We start from the raw sequence: 13,079 nt of genomic DNA on the forward strand, positions 1-13,079 counted from the left end.
CAGACTAGGAACAACCCTCAAGAACTGACCCAGTCTTCCAGTCATCGGAACTCGCACATTTTCCCTGCTTCTAGACAAAACATTCAATCGCTGCCTCATGCAATCCCACCCACTGATGGGTTCCATGATAACGATATATATATAATGATATGGCCTGGTAAGACTGACAAGAACTGGCATAAAATGGGTTATTAGATCCTGTGTGGCATAATGTAGGATCCCCAAATCTGGATTTCATTTTTTAAACAACTGTACGATCACTGTTTTGTCGCTGTTTATCCATCTAGGTAATGGATTTTTTTTTTTTTTTTTTTTTTAGAATTGACCTGTCTAAAATATGACGTCCAGCTGACAAACAATATTCGGGGAGAATTGGTGCTGCACTTGTGGAGCTGACATTACAGCAGCAAACGCGAATATTCTCCAAGCAGTTGAAATTTGTTCGTATTTATAGGGAATAATAACTCGTATGCTGTTTAACAAGGAATTAAAAGGTGATGTGCAGTATGCAGAGAGAAACAGAGAGAGAGAACCATTGTTAGGAGCTATCAATGGGACAGGAAGACTTTGATCAGGACTTGGAAACACCCAGCCTTACAAAAGCTGAGTTTCTCAGGGAGAGGAAAGCACTTCTTTGAAACTAGCAAACTAACAGAAACAGCAGGCCCGAGCGACAACAAGCTTTGGTCAGGTTCACGCTGCTGCTGTTGTTTGTTGTGCTTCCCCAAAGGGATGGATACTCGGGAAGCTTATGATGTTCACAGGGGAGGATGTGCCAGACTGTGAATGTCCGTGTGTGTGTTTGCCTCCAGTGAACCCCTGAACCCTTCGCCGCTGGCCAGACAGGTACCGTGGTCACGTCTGTGCGCGTGTATGTGCGCCCGCCTGAAGGTTCGCGGGGGTTGGATGGCTTTTTATTGACACGATCAACAAGTGCACGAGTGGCCGGGTTACTGATTACAGGTGATGTTATAATTTGTGATAAGGCTCTTGCTTTAAGCACAAAGTCCCACCAGGTACAACAAGCCTTCAGCTGCCATCCCTCTTAGGACCACTGCTGCATCTCAGGTAAATTCTCCTTCTGGTTCTTGACTGCCTCTGATTGTATTAGCTTCTCTTTCGGATGCAAGTTAGAAAATCTGTTTGTATGCAAATTGTTTTTTGTGTTCTCTATTTTGCAATCACATAAAAACAAGTTGCGCAATTTGGAAGCATTTTCTCTTAAACATCTCCAAAAAAAAAGCACTCAGTACAGGTTAGGGTGATGTTCTTGTTACTTATATTAGTCTTATTATTGAGTCTAATCTTCTTGTTTCCTTGCAGCTTTTTGTTCGACGCTTTCTTCTTTCTGGCATCTGCTGAGTACACGGCAGCATCATGAGTGTGGAGTCCAAAAAGACACGTGAGGCATGTTGCTCCAAGCTTAAGGTCAGTGAAATGTTACCCTTTGTCTGTATTTAAAAGGTGCGTTGGGAGGTGGCTCCTAATTTATTTATTTTAATGCCAAAAGCCAAGCCTACGTCAACACCAAGCTGTTTAATCTCACTGTACGCATGTATGACATTTAATATCATGCACAAGCGCAATATTTTTTAACTGTTAACTCTGAGGCCCCCAGCGGGACTTTTATTTACCTTGTGGACTGTTTTATTGTAAATGAGTGTTTAGATCTGTTTTAAGAACAGACAGCCGCATGAACATAACCATTTTGGTGCACAAAAAATAAACAGCATTTTATTTGCTGTGACCTATATTGGCACCACGCAAAGAGCTGTTCACTCACTATCGACATGAGTTCAACATATCAGTATACAACACGATAACAGGCCGGTCATATAAAAGCTGGTTAAAAGGTTATAAACATGCTGAAATCTGGAGGAAATATTCACCTGTATACATTTAACTGCTATCTGTGAATATATCTGTGTACCTGAAACCTAAAAGTCGGAATCCCTTTCAATCATTAATGATCTTCGTGTCAAGGATGCGACTCCCCATAAACTAATCAGTAACCCCCCAAGGCACCACCCGCCCAAAGCTATTCTATAGACCTATCATGCCCTAGGTGCGTGCCAGGACACAACTGTGGACAGTGGAGATTGAGGGCAAGGTTAAATGTAAAAACATGTTGAATCCCCCCCCCCCATCTTATCTTAAAAGAGATTGAAACTGTTGGTCGTCAAATGCATGCTGAATGTGTGTGACTAGTCCATCATGGAGGGTCTAATCTTCCCTGCATGCGGCCAAAATTACATAGAAGAATGCAATTTTTCAATGAAAATAAATGCTATTCCTAATTTGTAAAGTATTTAGTAAGAAAACAGAACATCGAGACCCAGAACTGAACTGCATGTTCCCAAATTGCACCTATTGTTCTTAAGAAATTTATTTTTCTTTTTAAGGAAAGTTTATTAAATGTAAACATGTCCCTAATCTACTTCTAAGAAATCTGGAGTTGTCTTTATTTCTAGGTTGTTGTGACATTATGTCACTGGTCCGGCCTCCTGAACTAAAATGAGTTTGACACTCCCGGCTTAACATGTGCCCAAGGTGCATCTTTTCATCATTTAAAAAGCCTCATTCAGAGACTTTCATTGCATTCGCTGCAGGAGCCAGAATCCTCTTACTCTTTCTGTCTTTGAAGAGACATTAGCAACAAGGCAGCCACCTCAGCATACAACATACAAGACACATTCACCTCTCAGGGATATTCTGAGTGTCCATCTGCCAGCTCCTTTCAACTAATGTGATCCGGTCCGCACTCCGCCACCTTGAATCGCTCAGTCTGACGACTCGCTGTCTGTGTTTTTCAGCTCTTCCTGGCCTCTCTGGCATTTGTGTATTTTGCCAAAGCCTTTGGTGGAGCCTACATGAAGAGCTCCATCACCCAGATTGAAAGGCGCTTTGATATCCCCAGTTCCCTGATTGGGGTTATAGATGGCAGCTTTGAAATGGGTACGTTAACTTTTGATCTGTATGAAGGAAATGGTGAAGTTGTGCCTTTGTTTTGTTTTTTAGCTACGTGAATGGAGGAAAATACAGACAAAACACTAACCTTTCCTCTTGGGATTTATTGACAGAAGATAGACAGGGGAACTACTACAACTACTGTCTTAATATGACTGAAAATAAAGTGACTATTCTTTAAGCTAATAGCTACTTATACTCAATATATTCATCAAGTTGTTGTTTAAATCTTCTCCTCCCCAGGCAACCTGTTGGTAATCGCGTTTGTGAGCTACTTCGGTGCTAAGCTGCATCGTCCCAGGCTGATTGGCATTGGCTGTTTGATTATGGCCGCTGGTTCTTACCTTATAGCCCTGCCTCACTTCTTCCAGGGATTGTGAGTACACAACTTCCTACTTCTTCCTAATATTCAGCTTTTCTTTATCCAGCAGTAACGATACAACTAAACGGAGTGACATAATAAAATGGTTAGATGGGTAGCTGCTATGCAAATGTTTGGTCAGTTATCCAGATTTTAACTGGCAAGGAGCTTGCATCATGGCCTCTCCCAACTCCGGCTTCTCCTTAATTTCCAGGTATAAATATGAGACCAGCATGTCTCACAACACACAGGCCAACAGCTCTGAGAGCGTCCTGCCCTGTCTTTCCAACCAGAGCTTGATAGAAGCAGACAAGACACCCGACTTAGAGACCCAAACAGGTATTGGGCAAATGCGTTCACGGCGTCTGGTTAGATCTAGGTCTGAAATACAGTTTGTTTTTTTAATCAACACATTTCAGATGTCCAGATTAAGCCCACTGTTCCTCCCCACAGCTTGTGAGAAAGCAGCCGGCTCGTCCATGTGGATATATGTGTTCTTGGGAAACATGCTGCGTGGAATTGGAGAGACTCCCATCATGCCCCTGGGAGTGTCCTATCTGGATGACTTCTCCAGAGAAGAGAACACTCCGTTTTATTTGGGTTAGTGGCTTTTTACAGTTTGTCATCCTTGCATGATTTTATGGCGTTTGACACACTTTTCTGTCAGCGTCTTTGGAGCTTTGCTACCTTACTGTCTTTCCTGTTGAAATCCCTTTTACCCTTTACCCACTTAGACTCTGGTGTCATATTATTGCTTTTTGCCATCTTGTAAGATTTAGATGTCTTTCACCTTTCCCTGTTTTTTTACTCTGTGTCTCCATCTACCAGCTTGTATCCATACGACGGGAATTTTAGGACCTATGTTTGGGTTCATGCTTGGGTCTTTCCTGGCCAAGATCTATGTGGACATTGGATTTGTGGATTTAGGTATGGAACTTCCTATTTTTGGGGCATTTACACGGTGGCGCAACACTGACTGCACAACGTGTTGACTGTAGTTATTAAGTAGGCAATAGTCAGGATAGGGACTACAATTTTTTATGCTACATGCACTTCTGGTTAGACGGCTAACTGCATTTCGTGGCTCTGTACCTGTACATACGTAATAACAATAATGTTGAATCTAATCTAATCTAGTTTAGTCATACTAAAAGAGCAAAACCATTTGGCATTCAGCAGTAACATGTTTTCCAAAGGCAAGAGGATTTCCCAACCGTTCTTCTTGTTGACACAGTGGAAGTAACTCACTGTTTATTACATGAAGCTTATGGGAGCCTCTGACCATGAGCCTGTGACCTCTCGGCCTCTTGCTAATGGCTAAGCTATTACGGTTAAAGGTTGGCCCTGAAAGTCCTACAAGGGCAATATCAAACATTACCCACTGTCATCATCTTTGTTCTTCTCCCAGACACCGTCACCATCACCCACAAGGACTCCCGCTGGGTGGGAGCCTGGTGGCTGGGGTTCATAGCGACCGGCACAGTGGTTCTGCTGTCAAGTATCCCGTTCTGGTTTCTGCCCAAGTCTCTGCCCAAGCAGGGGGAAGAGGAGAAACAGAGCAAAAGCACAGAGCTTGCCGTGGTGACAGAGCAGGAGAATTTCCTGCCGGAAGAAACCCAAGACCATGAGGAGACGGAAAAGGAGAAGGAGAAGCCGGTCACATTCCAGCAGCTGGCTAAAGGTAACAGCCTGTTTAGATAAACCATGTTAGGTTGGCTTAGCCTTTGACTCACCATAAAACTCAAAGAAAGGCTCATAAAAATGCTTCATGTATAACCAGGGGGTGATTCTAGGGTCAGAGTTTTAGGGGTGCTTTGAAGTCAAACTGCTGTGTCACAAAGCTATCATTTGGTTTAAAAATAATATTAATAATAATAAAAGAAATTGCATTTAAATAGAATATGAGGTAGGAACAGTAAGTGCAAAACAAACATAAAGACATGAAGGTCAATAAAGATAGGCAACCTTGCCTAAGAAACAACACCGTTCCATCCTTTTCCTCTCCTTTTGGACACACACCACCACCACCAACCCCCTACTATTGTGCTGAATTGTATTTTGCCATCTGACAGAGTTTAGCGGTGCTAGACACGCCTCTGTGTATAACAATGAAGGACGTACACTCCTAGATCTTAAATACAGTGGATTGTGTCACTGGTAGCTAAGTAACCAATGTATAATTACACTGCAAAAGAAGAAATAAAAAAGCAACTAAAACTAATAACTAAATGTTATTTCTAGTAATATATATAGCTAGCTATAAATGGACATAAGCATAAAATAAACTTATGTGCACATTTGTTCTGCAGATATCTGGCTAAATAGATAATCGGTGTATCGGTTTATCTTGTTAAGACTACTTTCGGTGTAATCGCTCTTTCTTGACCAGATTTCATTCCGTCGCTGAAGAGGCTCTTCAGGAACAGCATCTTCTCTATGATGATCCTCACCTACCTGGTGTCTGTTAATGGATTCATCGGCATGATCACCTTCAAGCCAAAGTACATGGAGCAAATCTACGGCCAGTCGGCCTCCAAGGCCATTTTCCTCATAGGTACGGCACCACAGCTGGCCCCTCATTCAGCACTTTGTTGCTGAACGCAGCGGAAACTACACTGTTATTGAAAGGAAGTGTGATTGTGAGAGATAATTGCAGCTTAAAATCTTAGCACTAAATAGCTCCCTGTGGGCTCTCCTTTTTGTGCGTGTTTGTCAAGTCAAGGTAATTGTGATTAGCATGTCATGACTGTTTACACGACTGCCTAGCCAACAGTGTTATTGTTCGCGTATGAATTGTTCTACAGTCACCAACAACAGAACATGAACTGGCTGCAGAACAGAAACATTTTTAATGCAAAAAGCTTTTGGTGTGTTCTGTGGTAGTCCACGAGAGACATTTTTTTGTGCCATGAATTTAACGTATGATGTTTGTCAGTTTAAAAAGATAATGCTGCGAGTCAAGAAAGCTGTTGTTTGTCATTGGACATTATACAAAGTTTCTTAATTTTCTGTGACTTCACTCACAAAAGTAAAACATTTGCACTGATGCATTCATTCACCCGTTCAGGTATTCTGAACCTGCCGGCTGTAGCTCTGGGCATCATCACGGGAGGTTTCGTGCTGAAGCGTTTCAAGCTGGGCATCGTCGGAGCTGCCACGGTGTCCATCACTGCCTCTATTGGGGCCTTTTGCATGCTTCTCATCCAGGCTTTCATCCAATGTGAAAACGCAGAGGTAGCCGGTCTCACCATTTCATACCAAGGGTGAGTGGGCTAGGATCTACTGCCTCTATTGTGAAAATCCTAAACCGGGCCAACGTCTGACTAGCCCCAGTGTCTCTTTTCTGTGTGTGCACCAGGGCTCCTCAGCTATCCTACAACCCGCAGACCTTGCTGTCGCAGTGTAACATGGGTTGCTCCTGCTCAATGAAGCACTGGGACCCGGTTTGCGCTTACAACGGCATGACGTACGCGTCACCCTGCCTGGCTGGCTGCCAGACGTCCACCGGCAGCGGCAGGGAGATGGTGAGCGACCAGCAGGCCCTCACGGTGATGGACAGATTAGCAGACAAACACCAAGACACGAAAGAGCAAAAAGTTATTAAGAGAGAAACGATAGTGGTGGAAAGACCAATGTAAAGATATCAGCTTCTACCAGAACAGTTGTTTCATAATAATAGACTACAGTGCCACATTTAGAACTCCTTTATTCTTATTATTAGTTCATAAACCCAACATTTGATTGTCACAAACACATTTAGGCCGACGTTGGGAGCTCCTGTCATCAGTAGTCTCATGATCACATCATGGGCAGGCCCAAAGTGATTAATATTTTAAAGTCCCTGCACTGGCTACCTGTCTGAATTGAATTTAAAATCTGGTCTTGGTCCAGATATTTTATCTTATTTGCTTTTTTTTTTTTATTATTCTTTTTTTTATTAGAAAATACAATACAGATAATACAGATATAATAACCTAATATAAACATAATATAATATAAATGAAGTGTGAACAATGTGTGTGCATGCATTTGACATTTCCATGTTTACCAGCAAATGATAAATATAATAATAAAGTAATGACAATAATTATTACATATTATATTATAGTAAGAATATTTAAAGTACTGTTAAGCTTCCATTAATAATTATTTAAAAAATAAATAAATAAAATGATAAACAAACAGACAAACAGACATACTCAAAACCATTAATAATTATACCATTATGGTCCCTGTTTGAGGAACAGTCTGCCTGAGGACCTGAGGAAAACAGACAATGTGGACGTTTTTGAAAGCAAACCAAAGACCTACCTTTTTATTCTTGCTTTCAACTGAATTTCATTTACCTTTTAGTCTGGTTATTTATTGAATTTTAATTACTTTTATCAGTATAGTTTTTTTTGGTCTGTGTTTTAACTGAATTTTAATTATTTATTTTATTATTATTTTTATCTTTTTAGTCTGACTTTTAACTAATTTTAAATTATTTTATTATCTTTACCTTTTTAGTGACTCTTTATTGAATTTTATTTATTTTTATCATTTAGGTAATTACTAAATTGTTATTATCCTTCTAGTGTTTCCTTAGCTTCAAAGTGGTGAGTGTGGGATAGCGTTTCCTCAGTGTTTTTAAATCTGTGTGTGTGTATGCATATGTGTGCGGTCTCCTGTATGTATTGTTTTTTGTTGTTGTTGTTGTTTTTATGTAAAGCAAAACCCCATCAGCGGTTTAATGTGATCATTCACATTTCTGTCTTGTCCCTCAGGTGTTTCACAACTGCACCTGCATTGGGGAGACGATGATTCCAGCCGCCAACATGTCAGCTGTCCTTGGCCAGTGCCCCAGGCAAAGTGACTGCGATAGGAAATTCAAACTCTACATGGCTTTGTCCGTATTGGGGTCCTTCATTTCGGCCTGCGGGGGCACGCCGGGATACATCGTACTACTCAGGTCAGAGACGCTAAAGCTAGCTCATGATCAACGCTTTAAAAATGAGGAAGTGACAATAACATACATAAACTGATCAGCCACAACATTAAAACCACAAACAGGAGAAGTAAATAACGTTGACCATCGTGTGACAATACAACGTTCTGCTGGGAAACTTTTGGACCTGTCGTTCATGTGGATGCTACTTAGACATGTACCACCCACCTAGATCAGAACAGGCACCCCCACCTCATAGCAATGACACTCCTTGATGGCAGCAGGATGCCACCACACACGCAAAAACTGTTTAGGAACAATTCAAAAAAACATGTAAACATGTAAAACAGCACCAGGTGTTGACCTGGCCTCCAAATTCACCGTGGGATGATCTACATGTCCACCCTCCGATGAGTCACAATGAAAACCTACACAATATTAGAAGTGTATATAAACCTTTAGTTGAGGAATTAGCTCTAAGAGTATCCTGAGAGTTTTGTACTTTTAAATTAAAAGTGACTCTACTATCAGTGCTGATCTACGTGTCTTTATGCTACGTCAACATTTAAAACATCTAATATTGTAACTTTTTGGCTAATATCTCAGATCCATACAGCCAGACCTGAAGTCACTGGCTTTGGGTATGCAGACGCTGATAGTAAGAACTCTGGGTGAGTACTGAAACTATTCGTATTGAAAACCCAACAAAGATATTTAGCTTTTTATGACGACATTAACGATATTACTTCTTCGTGAGCGAGCAAGCGTTGCTTTGTGTTTCCAGGTGGGATCCCTCCCCCTATATACTTCGGAGCGCTGATCGACCGAACTTGTTTGAAGTGGGGCACCAAGCAGTGTGGAGGCCGCGGAGCATGCAGAATCTATGACGCTAATGCATTTAGGTACTGTAGAACTAGCCTTTTATCATCATGCTTGAATTTGTTACTTGTAGTATATCCAGTTTAATTAAACATTATTATTTTTTAGTATAATTGTTGTTGATGTTAGAGTTGACCGTTGTACTCTGCTTTCAGAATTACATTCATGGGGCTCATTACTGGACTGTACCTCCTAGCCAACCTTATGTGGGGAGGCCTTTACATGAAAATTGTGAAGAGACAAAAGAAGTTAGCACTGAGGACTCAAGCCAAAGAAGCTGGACAGGAGGGTAACGGAGTGGGCAATGGACACGCCAACATCAACATTGCCACCAACAAAGAAGAGGGAGACAAGGAGAGCACTATTTAAGATGCTCATTACACATTGTGTAATGTAGGTGCTGCATATGTTCCTGCATCCATACTGGACCAAAACGTAGTAATGGTACAGTGTCAGCAGCAGTCTTTGGTCTTAGAGCAGTATACCTCCTTTTTTTCCTTTTTTTTTTGTTTTGTTTTGTTTGTTTGAGGCAGTACCTACTGTTTGTTCACTTCACAAAGGTCAAAGATCCCAACTAGAGCTTAGCTGTAAAATGAACGACAACTCATCACTGTGTAGTTTACCCATGATGATACTGGGAGAGGGGTATGTGTTTCAGATATTTGAAGATCGTCAACTTGTCTCCGCCATTTATACTTGAACCGCCATTAGGTCAGGTAAAGTTAGCGTCTCACCTTACAGCTTTATATTGAAAGTGATTTATGCGCCATTAACAGTTCAGCAATCATCTAAACAGTATACCTATACCTTTAAACAAACAAAAAATGATAATAATACAAGTAGAGGACAGCTTAAGTGTTTGTTGCCTAATATACCATAGCACTACTAAGTAAAGTTGAGTATTCTTTATATTATTTTTTTTATTTTTTTTTTCACTAAGATTCAGGGATTATTTTTGGGAACAGTTTTGGGGAGTTTGCTTATTTGCAATTTATATAAAGCAGCTTTGTTCAAATGTTACAAAATCCATCTATTAACAACTCTAAATCCCACTGATTAACTGGCTATATACAAAAAGATGGGGGGCCATTTACCGAAATACACCATAATGTCTCCTTGGAATCTTGCCATGGCTTTAAAATTGCCTGACAACAAGAAACATCAAGAGATTAAAAGCAACATAATGCAACTATTTTACGTTAAAATAACATCTTTAGAATCATTTTGATGGTACACTGTCTTCTAATAGTGAAAATGGAGCTTGGGTTGAGTGGGTATGATAACCTACAACATGAACTGAAAAGTATGCTTTACAGCAACATGTCACACCAGCAACCAAGAGTACGCAGCCAGCTGTACAAAGAAGCTGGTCTGTGCTTGGTTAAAATGGAACGAAGAAGACCTGTTAAAACCGTACGCCTGGGACAATGTGAGGCAAAGACAACCCAAATCAATTCCTCTTCTACACTTACTTAGCTCTCTTAGCACACACTAACCCTAACCCTAACCCTAGCATTTATGGTCCACGCTGTAAAGTATTGTAGAAACACAGCAAGTTGCTTCACCCCAGTCAATGTGAGATGGAATGAGGTTGTGCAGCCAGTTAAGAGGTATTATGTTAAATTGTGTGCGCAAGCTCGAGATGTTTATTGCCACGTGTGTAACGTAAACTGATTCCAAAAGCAGGAAGGATTTAAAAACTCCAAGAGAGTGACCAAGACGCATGAAACGATTAAATCTTGCGCTGGCTTTTAGATTTTGAGGAGTAAGACTGATGTCGAGCTGACTTTCTTGTTGCTACCCCAGTCCGTGCTACTGGTCACCTGTGTTTTGTGTTGCTGCACGTGCTCGATTTTTGACAGAGCTTCGATTGATTTAACATCACAGCACCTTACATAAATTGGTAAAGTCAGGAGGGTGAGTGGTACAAAGTGCACATTATGTAAACTAAGTTTTATTCAGCTGTTCCTCGTTGTTGTGGACTGTAACTATTGTAGGTTGGCACTGAGATGATGATTTGAGTTGAGTTGATGGGTGTTTATAGGTCTCCCAGTACCCTTGCCTGCTTAAACTTGAAGCAATTTCTCTCGCTAGTATGAGGTTAGCACCAATCTTTTCATCTAACTAGGTAAGAAAGCAAATAAGCATATTTCCCCAAACGTGAAATTATTCCTTCAGTTTTGGACAGGATGTTGGACAATAGCCTAAGCTGGACTACGTTCTTGTAGTCGTTGAGTCAGAGACATTATTTTCTCTAGTAAACCTACCAAAAATAACCTTGTATCTTTGAAATTATGAATTGACTGTGCGTTGACACGTTAAAGTGCTTCATATACATATTTGAGAAGCTGTAAACTACTTGCGTCACTCAAACTGAAGGGGAAGAGTTACTTGCCAAGATCATTTCAGTCAGTTTATTGTCTCATAAATGACTTCCTAAACACACGTCTTCATCTGCACGCAGGGGAAACGTGAAGTCTAAGGAATCTGATTCATAACTTTTATTCTTACTATTAGCAGTGTGCCCCAGCAACATTTGACATGTCTGGATATGCCCTGCTGTCAGATTGTGCATGTCATTGTTACATCACACCATTTCACGCAACCCCCCACAGGTCATGAGCATTCACAGGGCCCTCGCTGGTGTTTGTCTGACAAAGTTCACTACGGTTTGGACAGTAGACTAAAAGTGAGTGAGTCAAGTGTCACATTTTACTTTGATTTACTCTCTTACGCGCTGCAGCTTGCTTGTTAAATGTGTTGCTGATTAATACATATGCATAATCATTGTTAATAATGAGAGATTATATATTGTGTTATAATATTTCTATTTTGTCCATATATTGTGTTTATTAACATTTTTCTTTTTTTTTCTTTTTTTTACAATTTCGTTGACTGTCCTTGAAGCATGTATATAAGCATTAAAGACAGTTACCCCCTGCCTTTAATTCTCCTGTTTAATATTTTGATTTTCCCACAATGCTCAGTGTCCAGATATGAATCTTCCAAGGTGCAAACGTAGGTATAGCATCAGGCAGACTATTAAGAGGAAAACATGATATTTTTTAGGTATTTATGCATATTGAAAACGGAGCAAAAAGGAATAACCCTTCGGGTAATATCAGCCAGGTCAGACCCATAACCTAGCAAGCCTGTACCACTAATAAGGAAAATGTCATCTCATTACAATTCTAAAATTCTTCTCAGGCACATATTCACAGACTTTCATAATGTTATTTTGAAGGGACTGATAGAGATGAGAGCCAGCCTGTGCATCGCTACCGTCTAAATGCTAGTACTGTTATGCTAAATAACGCAAACGAATGTGAAGATATTTAGTAGATATAACATTTACATTGCTTAGGCACTGGCATGCTAACATTTCTTTAAAGTTTGCTCTACATTTTGGACCTGGAGTTTGAATGCTAGCGCGTAGGTCTTCAACAGGGGGTCTGTGACCCCTAGAGGGTCCACAGAGGTACTGCAGGGGGGAGTCGCAAAATCTTTGATTGATTAGACATTTTTTATATGTATTTTCTTTTTAATTTTCCCTCACAAATTTCTTTAAATACACATTAACATGAATCCAACATATTTTAGTAAAGAGAATGAATATTTCATCTCATCTCATCTTCCGTACTGCTTAATCCTGCACTAGGGTCGCGGGGGTTGCTGGAGCCTATCCCAGCTGGCATCGGGCGAGAGGCGGGGTCCACCCTGGACAGGTCGCCAGCCTATCGCAGGGCTGACACTGAGACATACAACCATTCGCACTCACACCCACACCTAGGGTCAATTTAGAGTCACCAGAATGAATGTTTGAACCTGTGTATTATTTCAGTAACTTAATACTGAACGTAAAATAATAATAATATTGTATATTTAGCACTAGGCTGAGTTTAATATAGGAGACATATAATAAATAAATTTACCACTGGCTAAAAA

General features: G+C 40.6%; 1 protein-coding gene across 1 annotated transcript; it reads left to right on the forward strand.

The window, feature by feature from the left end:
• The first annotated feature begins 668 nt into the window (after window positions 1-668).
• Window positions 669-12,082, forward strand: LOC125000073 (solute carrier organic anion transporter family member 1C1-like). Its single transcript, XM_047575421.1, has 15 exons — window positions 669-1,068; window positions 1,324-1,428; window positions 2,814-2,955; window positions 3,211-3,343; window positions 3,543-3,667; window positions 3,782-3,928; window positions 4,157-4,255; window positions 4,737-5,009; window positions 5,718-5,882; window positions 6,396-6,591; window positions 6,687-6,852; window positions 8,095-8,279; window positions 8,862-8,926; window positions 9,040-9,157; window positions 9,290-12,082. Exons 2-15 carry the CDS (start codon window positions 1,378-1,380, stop codon window positions 9,501-9,503), a joined length of 2,079 nt encoding a protein of 692 aa, XP_047431377.1. The 5' UTR covers window positions 669-1,068; window positions 1,324-1,377; the 3' UTR covers window positions 9,504-12,082.
• The last annotated feature ends 997 nt before the right edge of the window (window positions 12,083-13,079 follow it).

This window comes from Mugil cephalus, chromosome 22 (genome assembly GCF_022458985.1).
Source record: "Mugil cephalus isolate CIBA_MC_2020 chromosome 22, CIBA_Mcephalus_1.1, whole genome shotgun sequence".
Lineage (NCBI taxonomy): Eukaryota > Metazoa > Chordata > Actinopteri > Mugiliformes > Mugilidae > Mugil > Mugil cephalus.

Excerpts from the sequence above, each read along its gene's own strand:
- LOC125000073 (XM_047575421.1), top strand. The coding sequence starts at position 1,378 with ATGAGTGTGGAGTCCAAAAAGACACGTGAGGCATGTTGCTCCAAGCTT. Across the intron at positions 3,344-3,542 it reads CCTCACTTCTTCCAGGGATT|GTATAAATATGAGACCAGCA; the intron begins GTGAGTACACAA and ends CTTAATTTCCAG. Across the intron at positions 6,853-8,094 it reads CCGGCAGCGGCAGGGAGATG|GTGTTTCACAACTGCACCTG; the intron begins GTGAGCGACCAG and ends CTTGTCCCTCAG.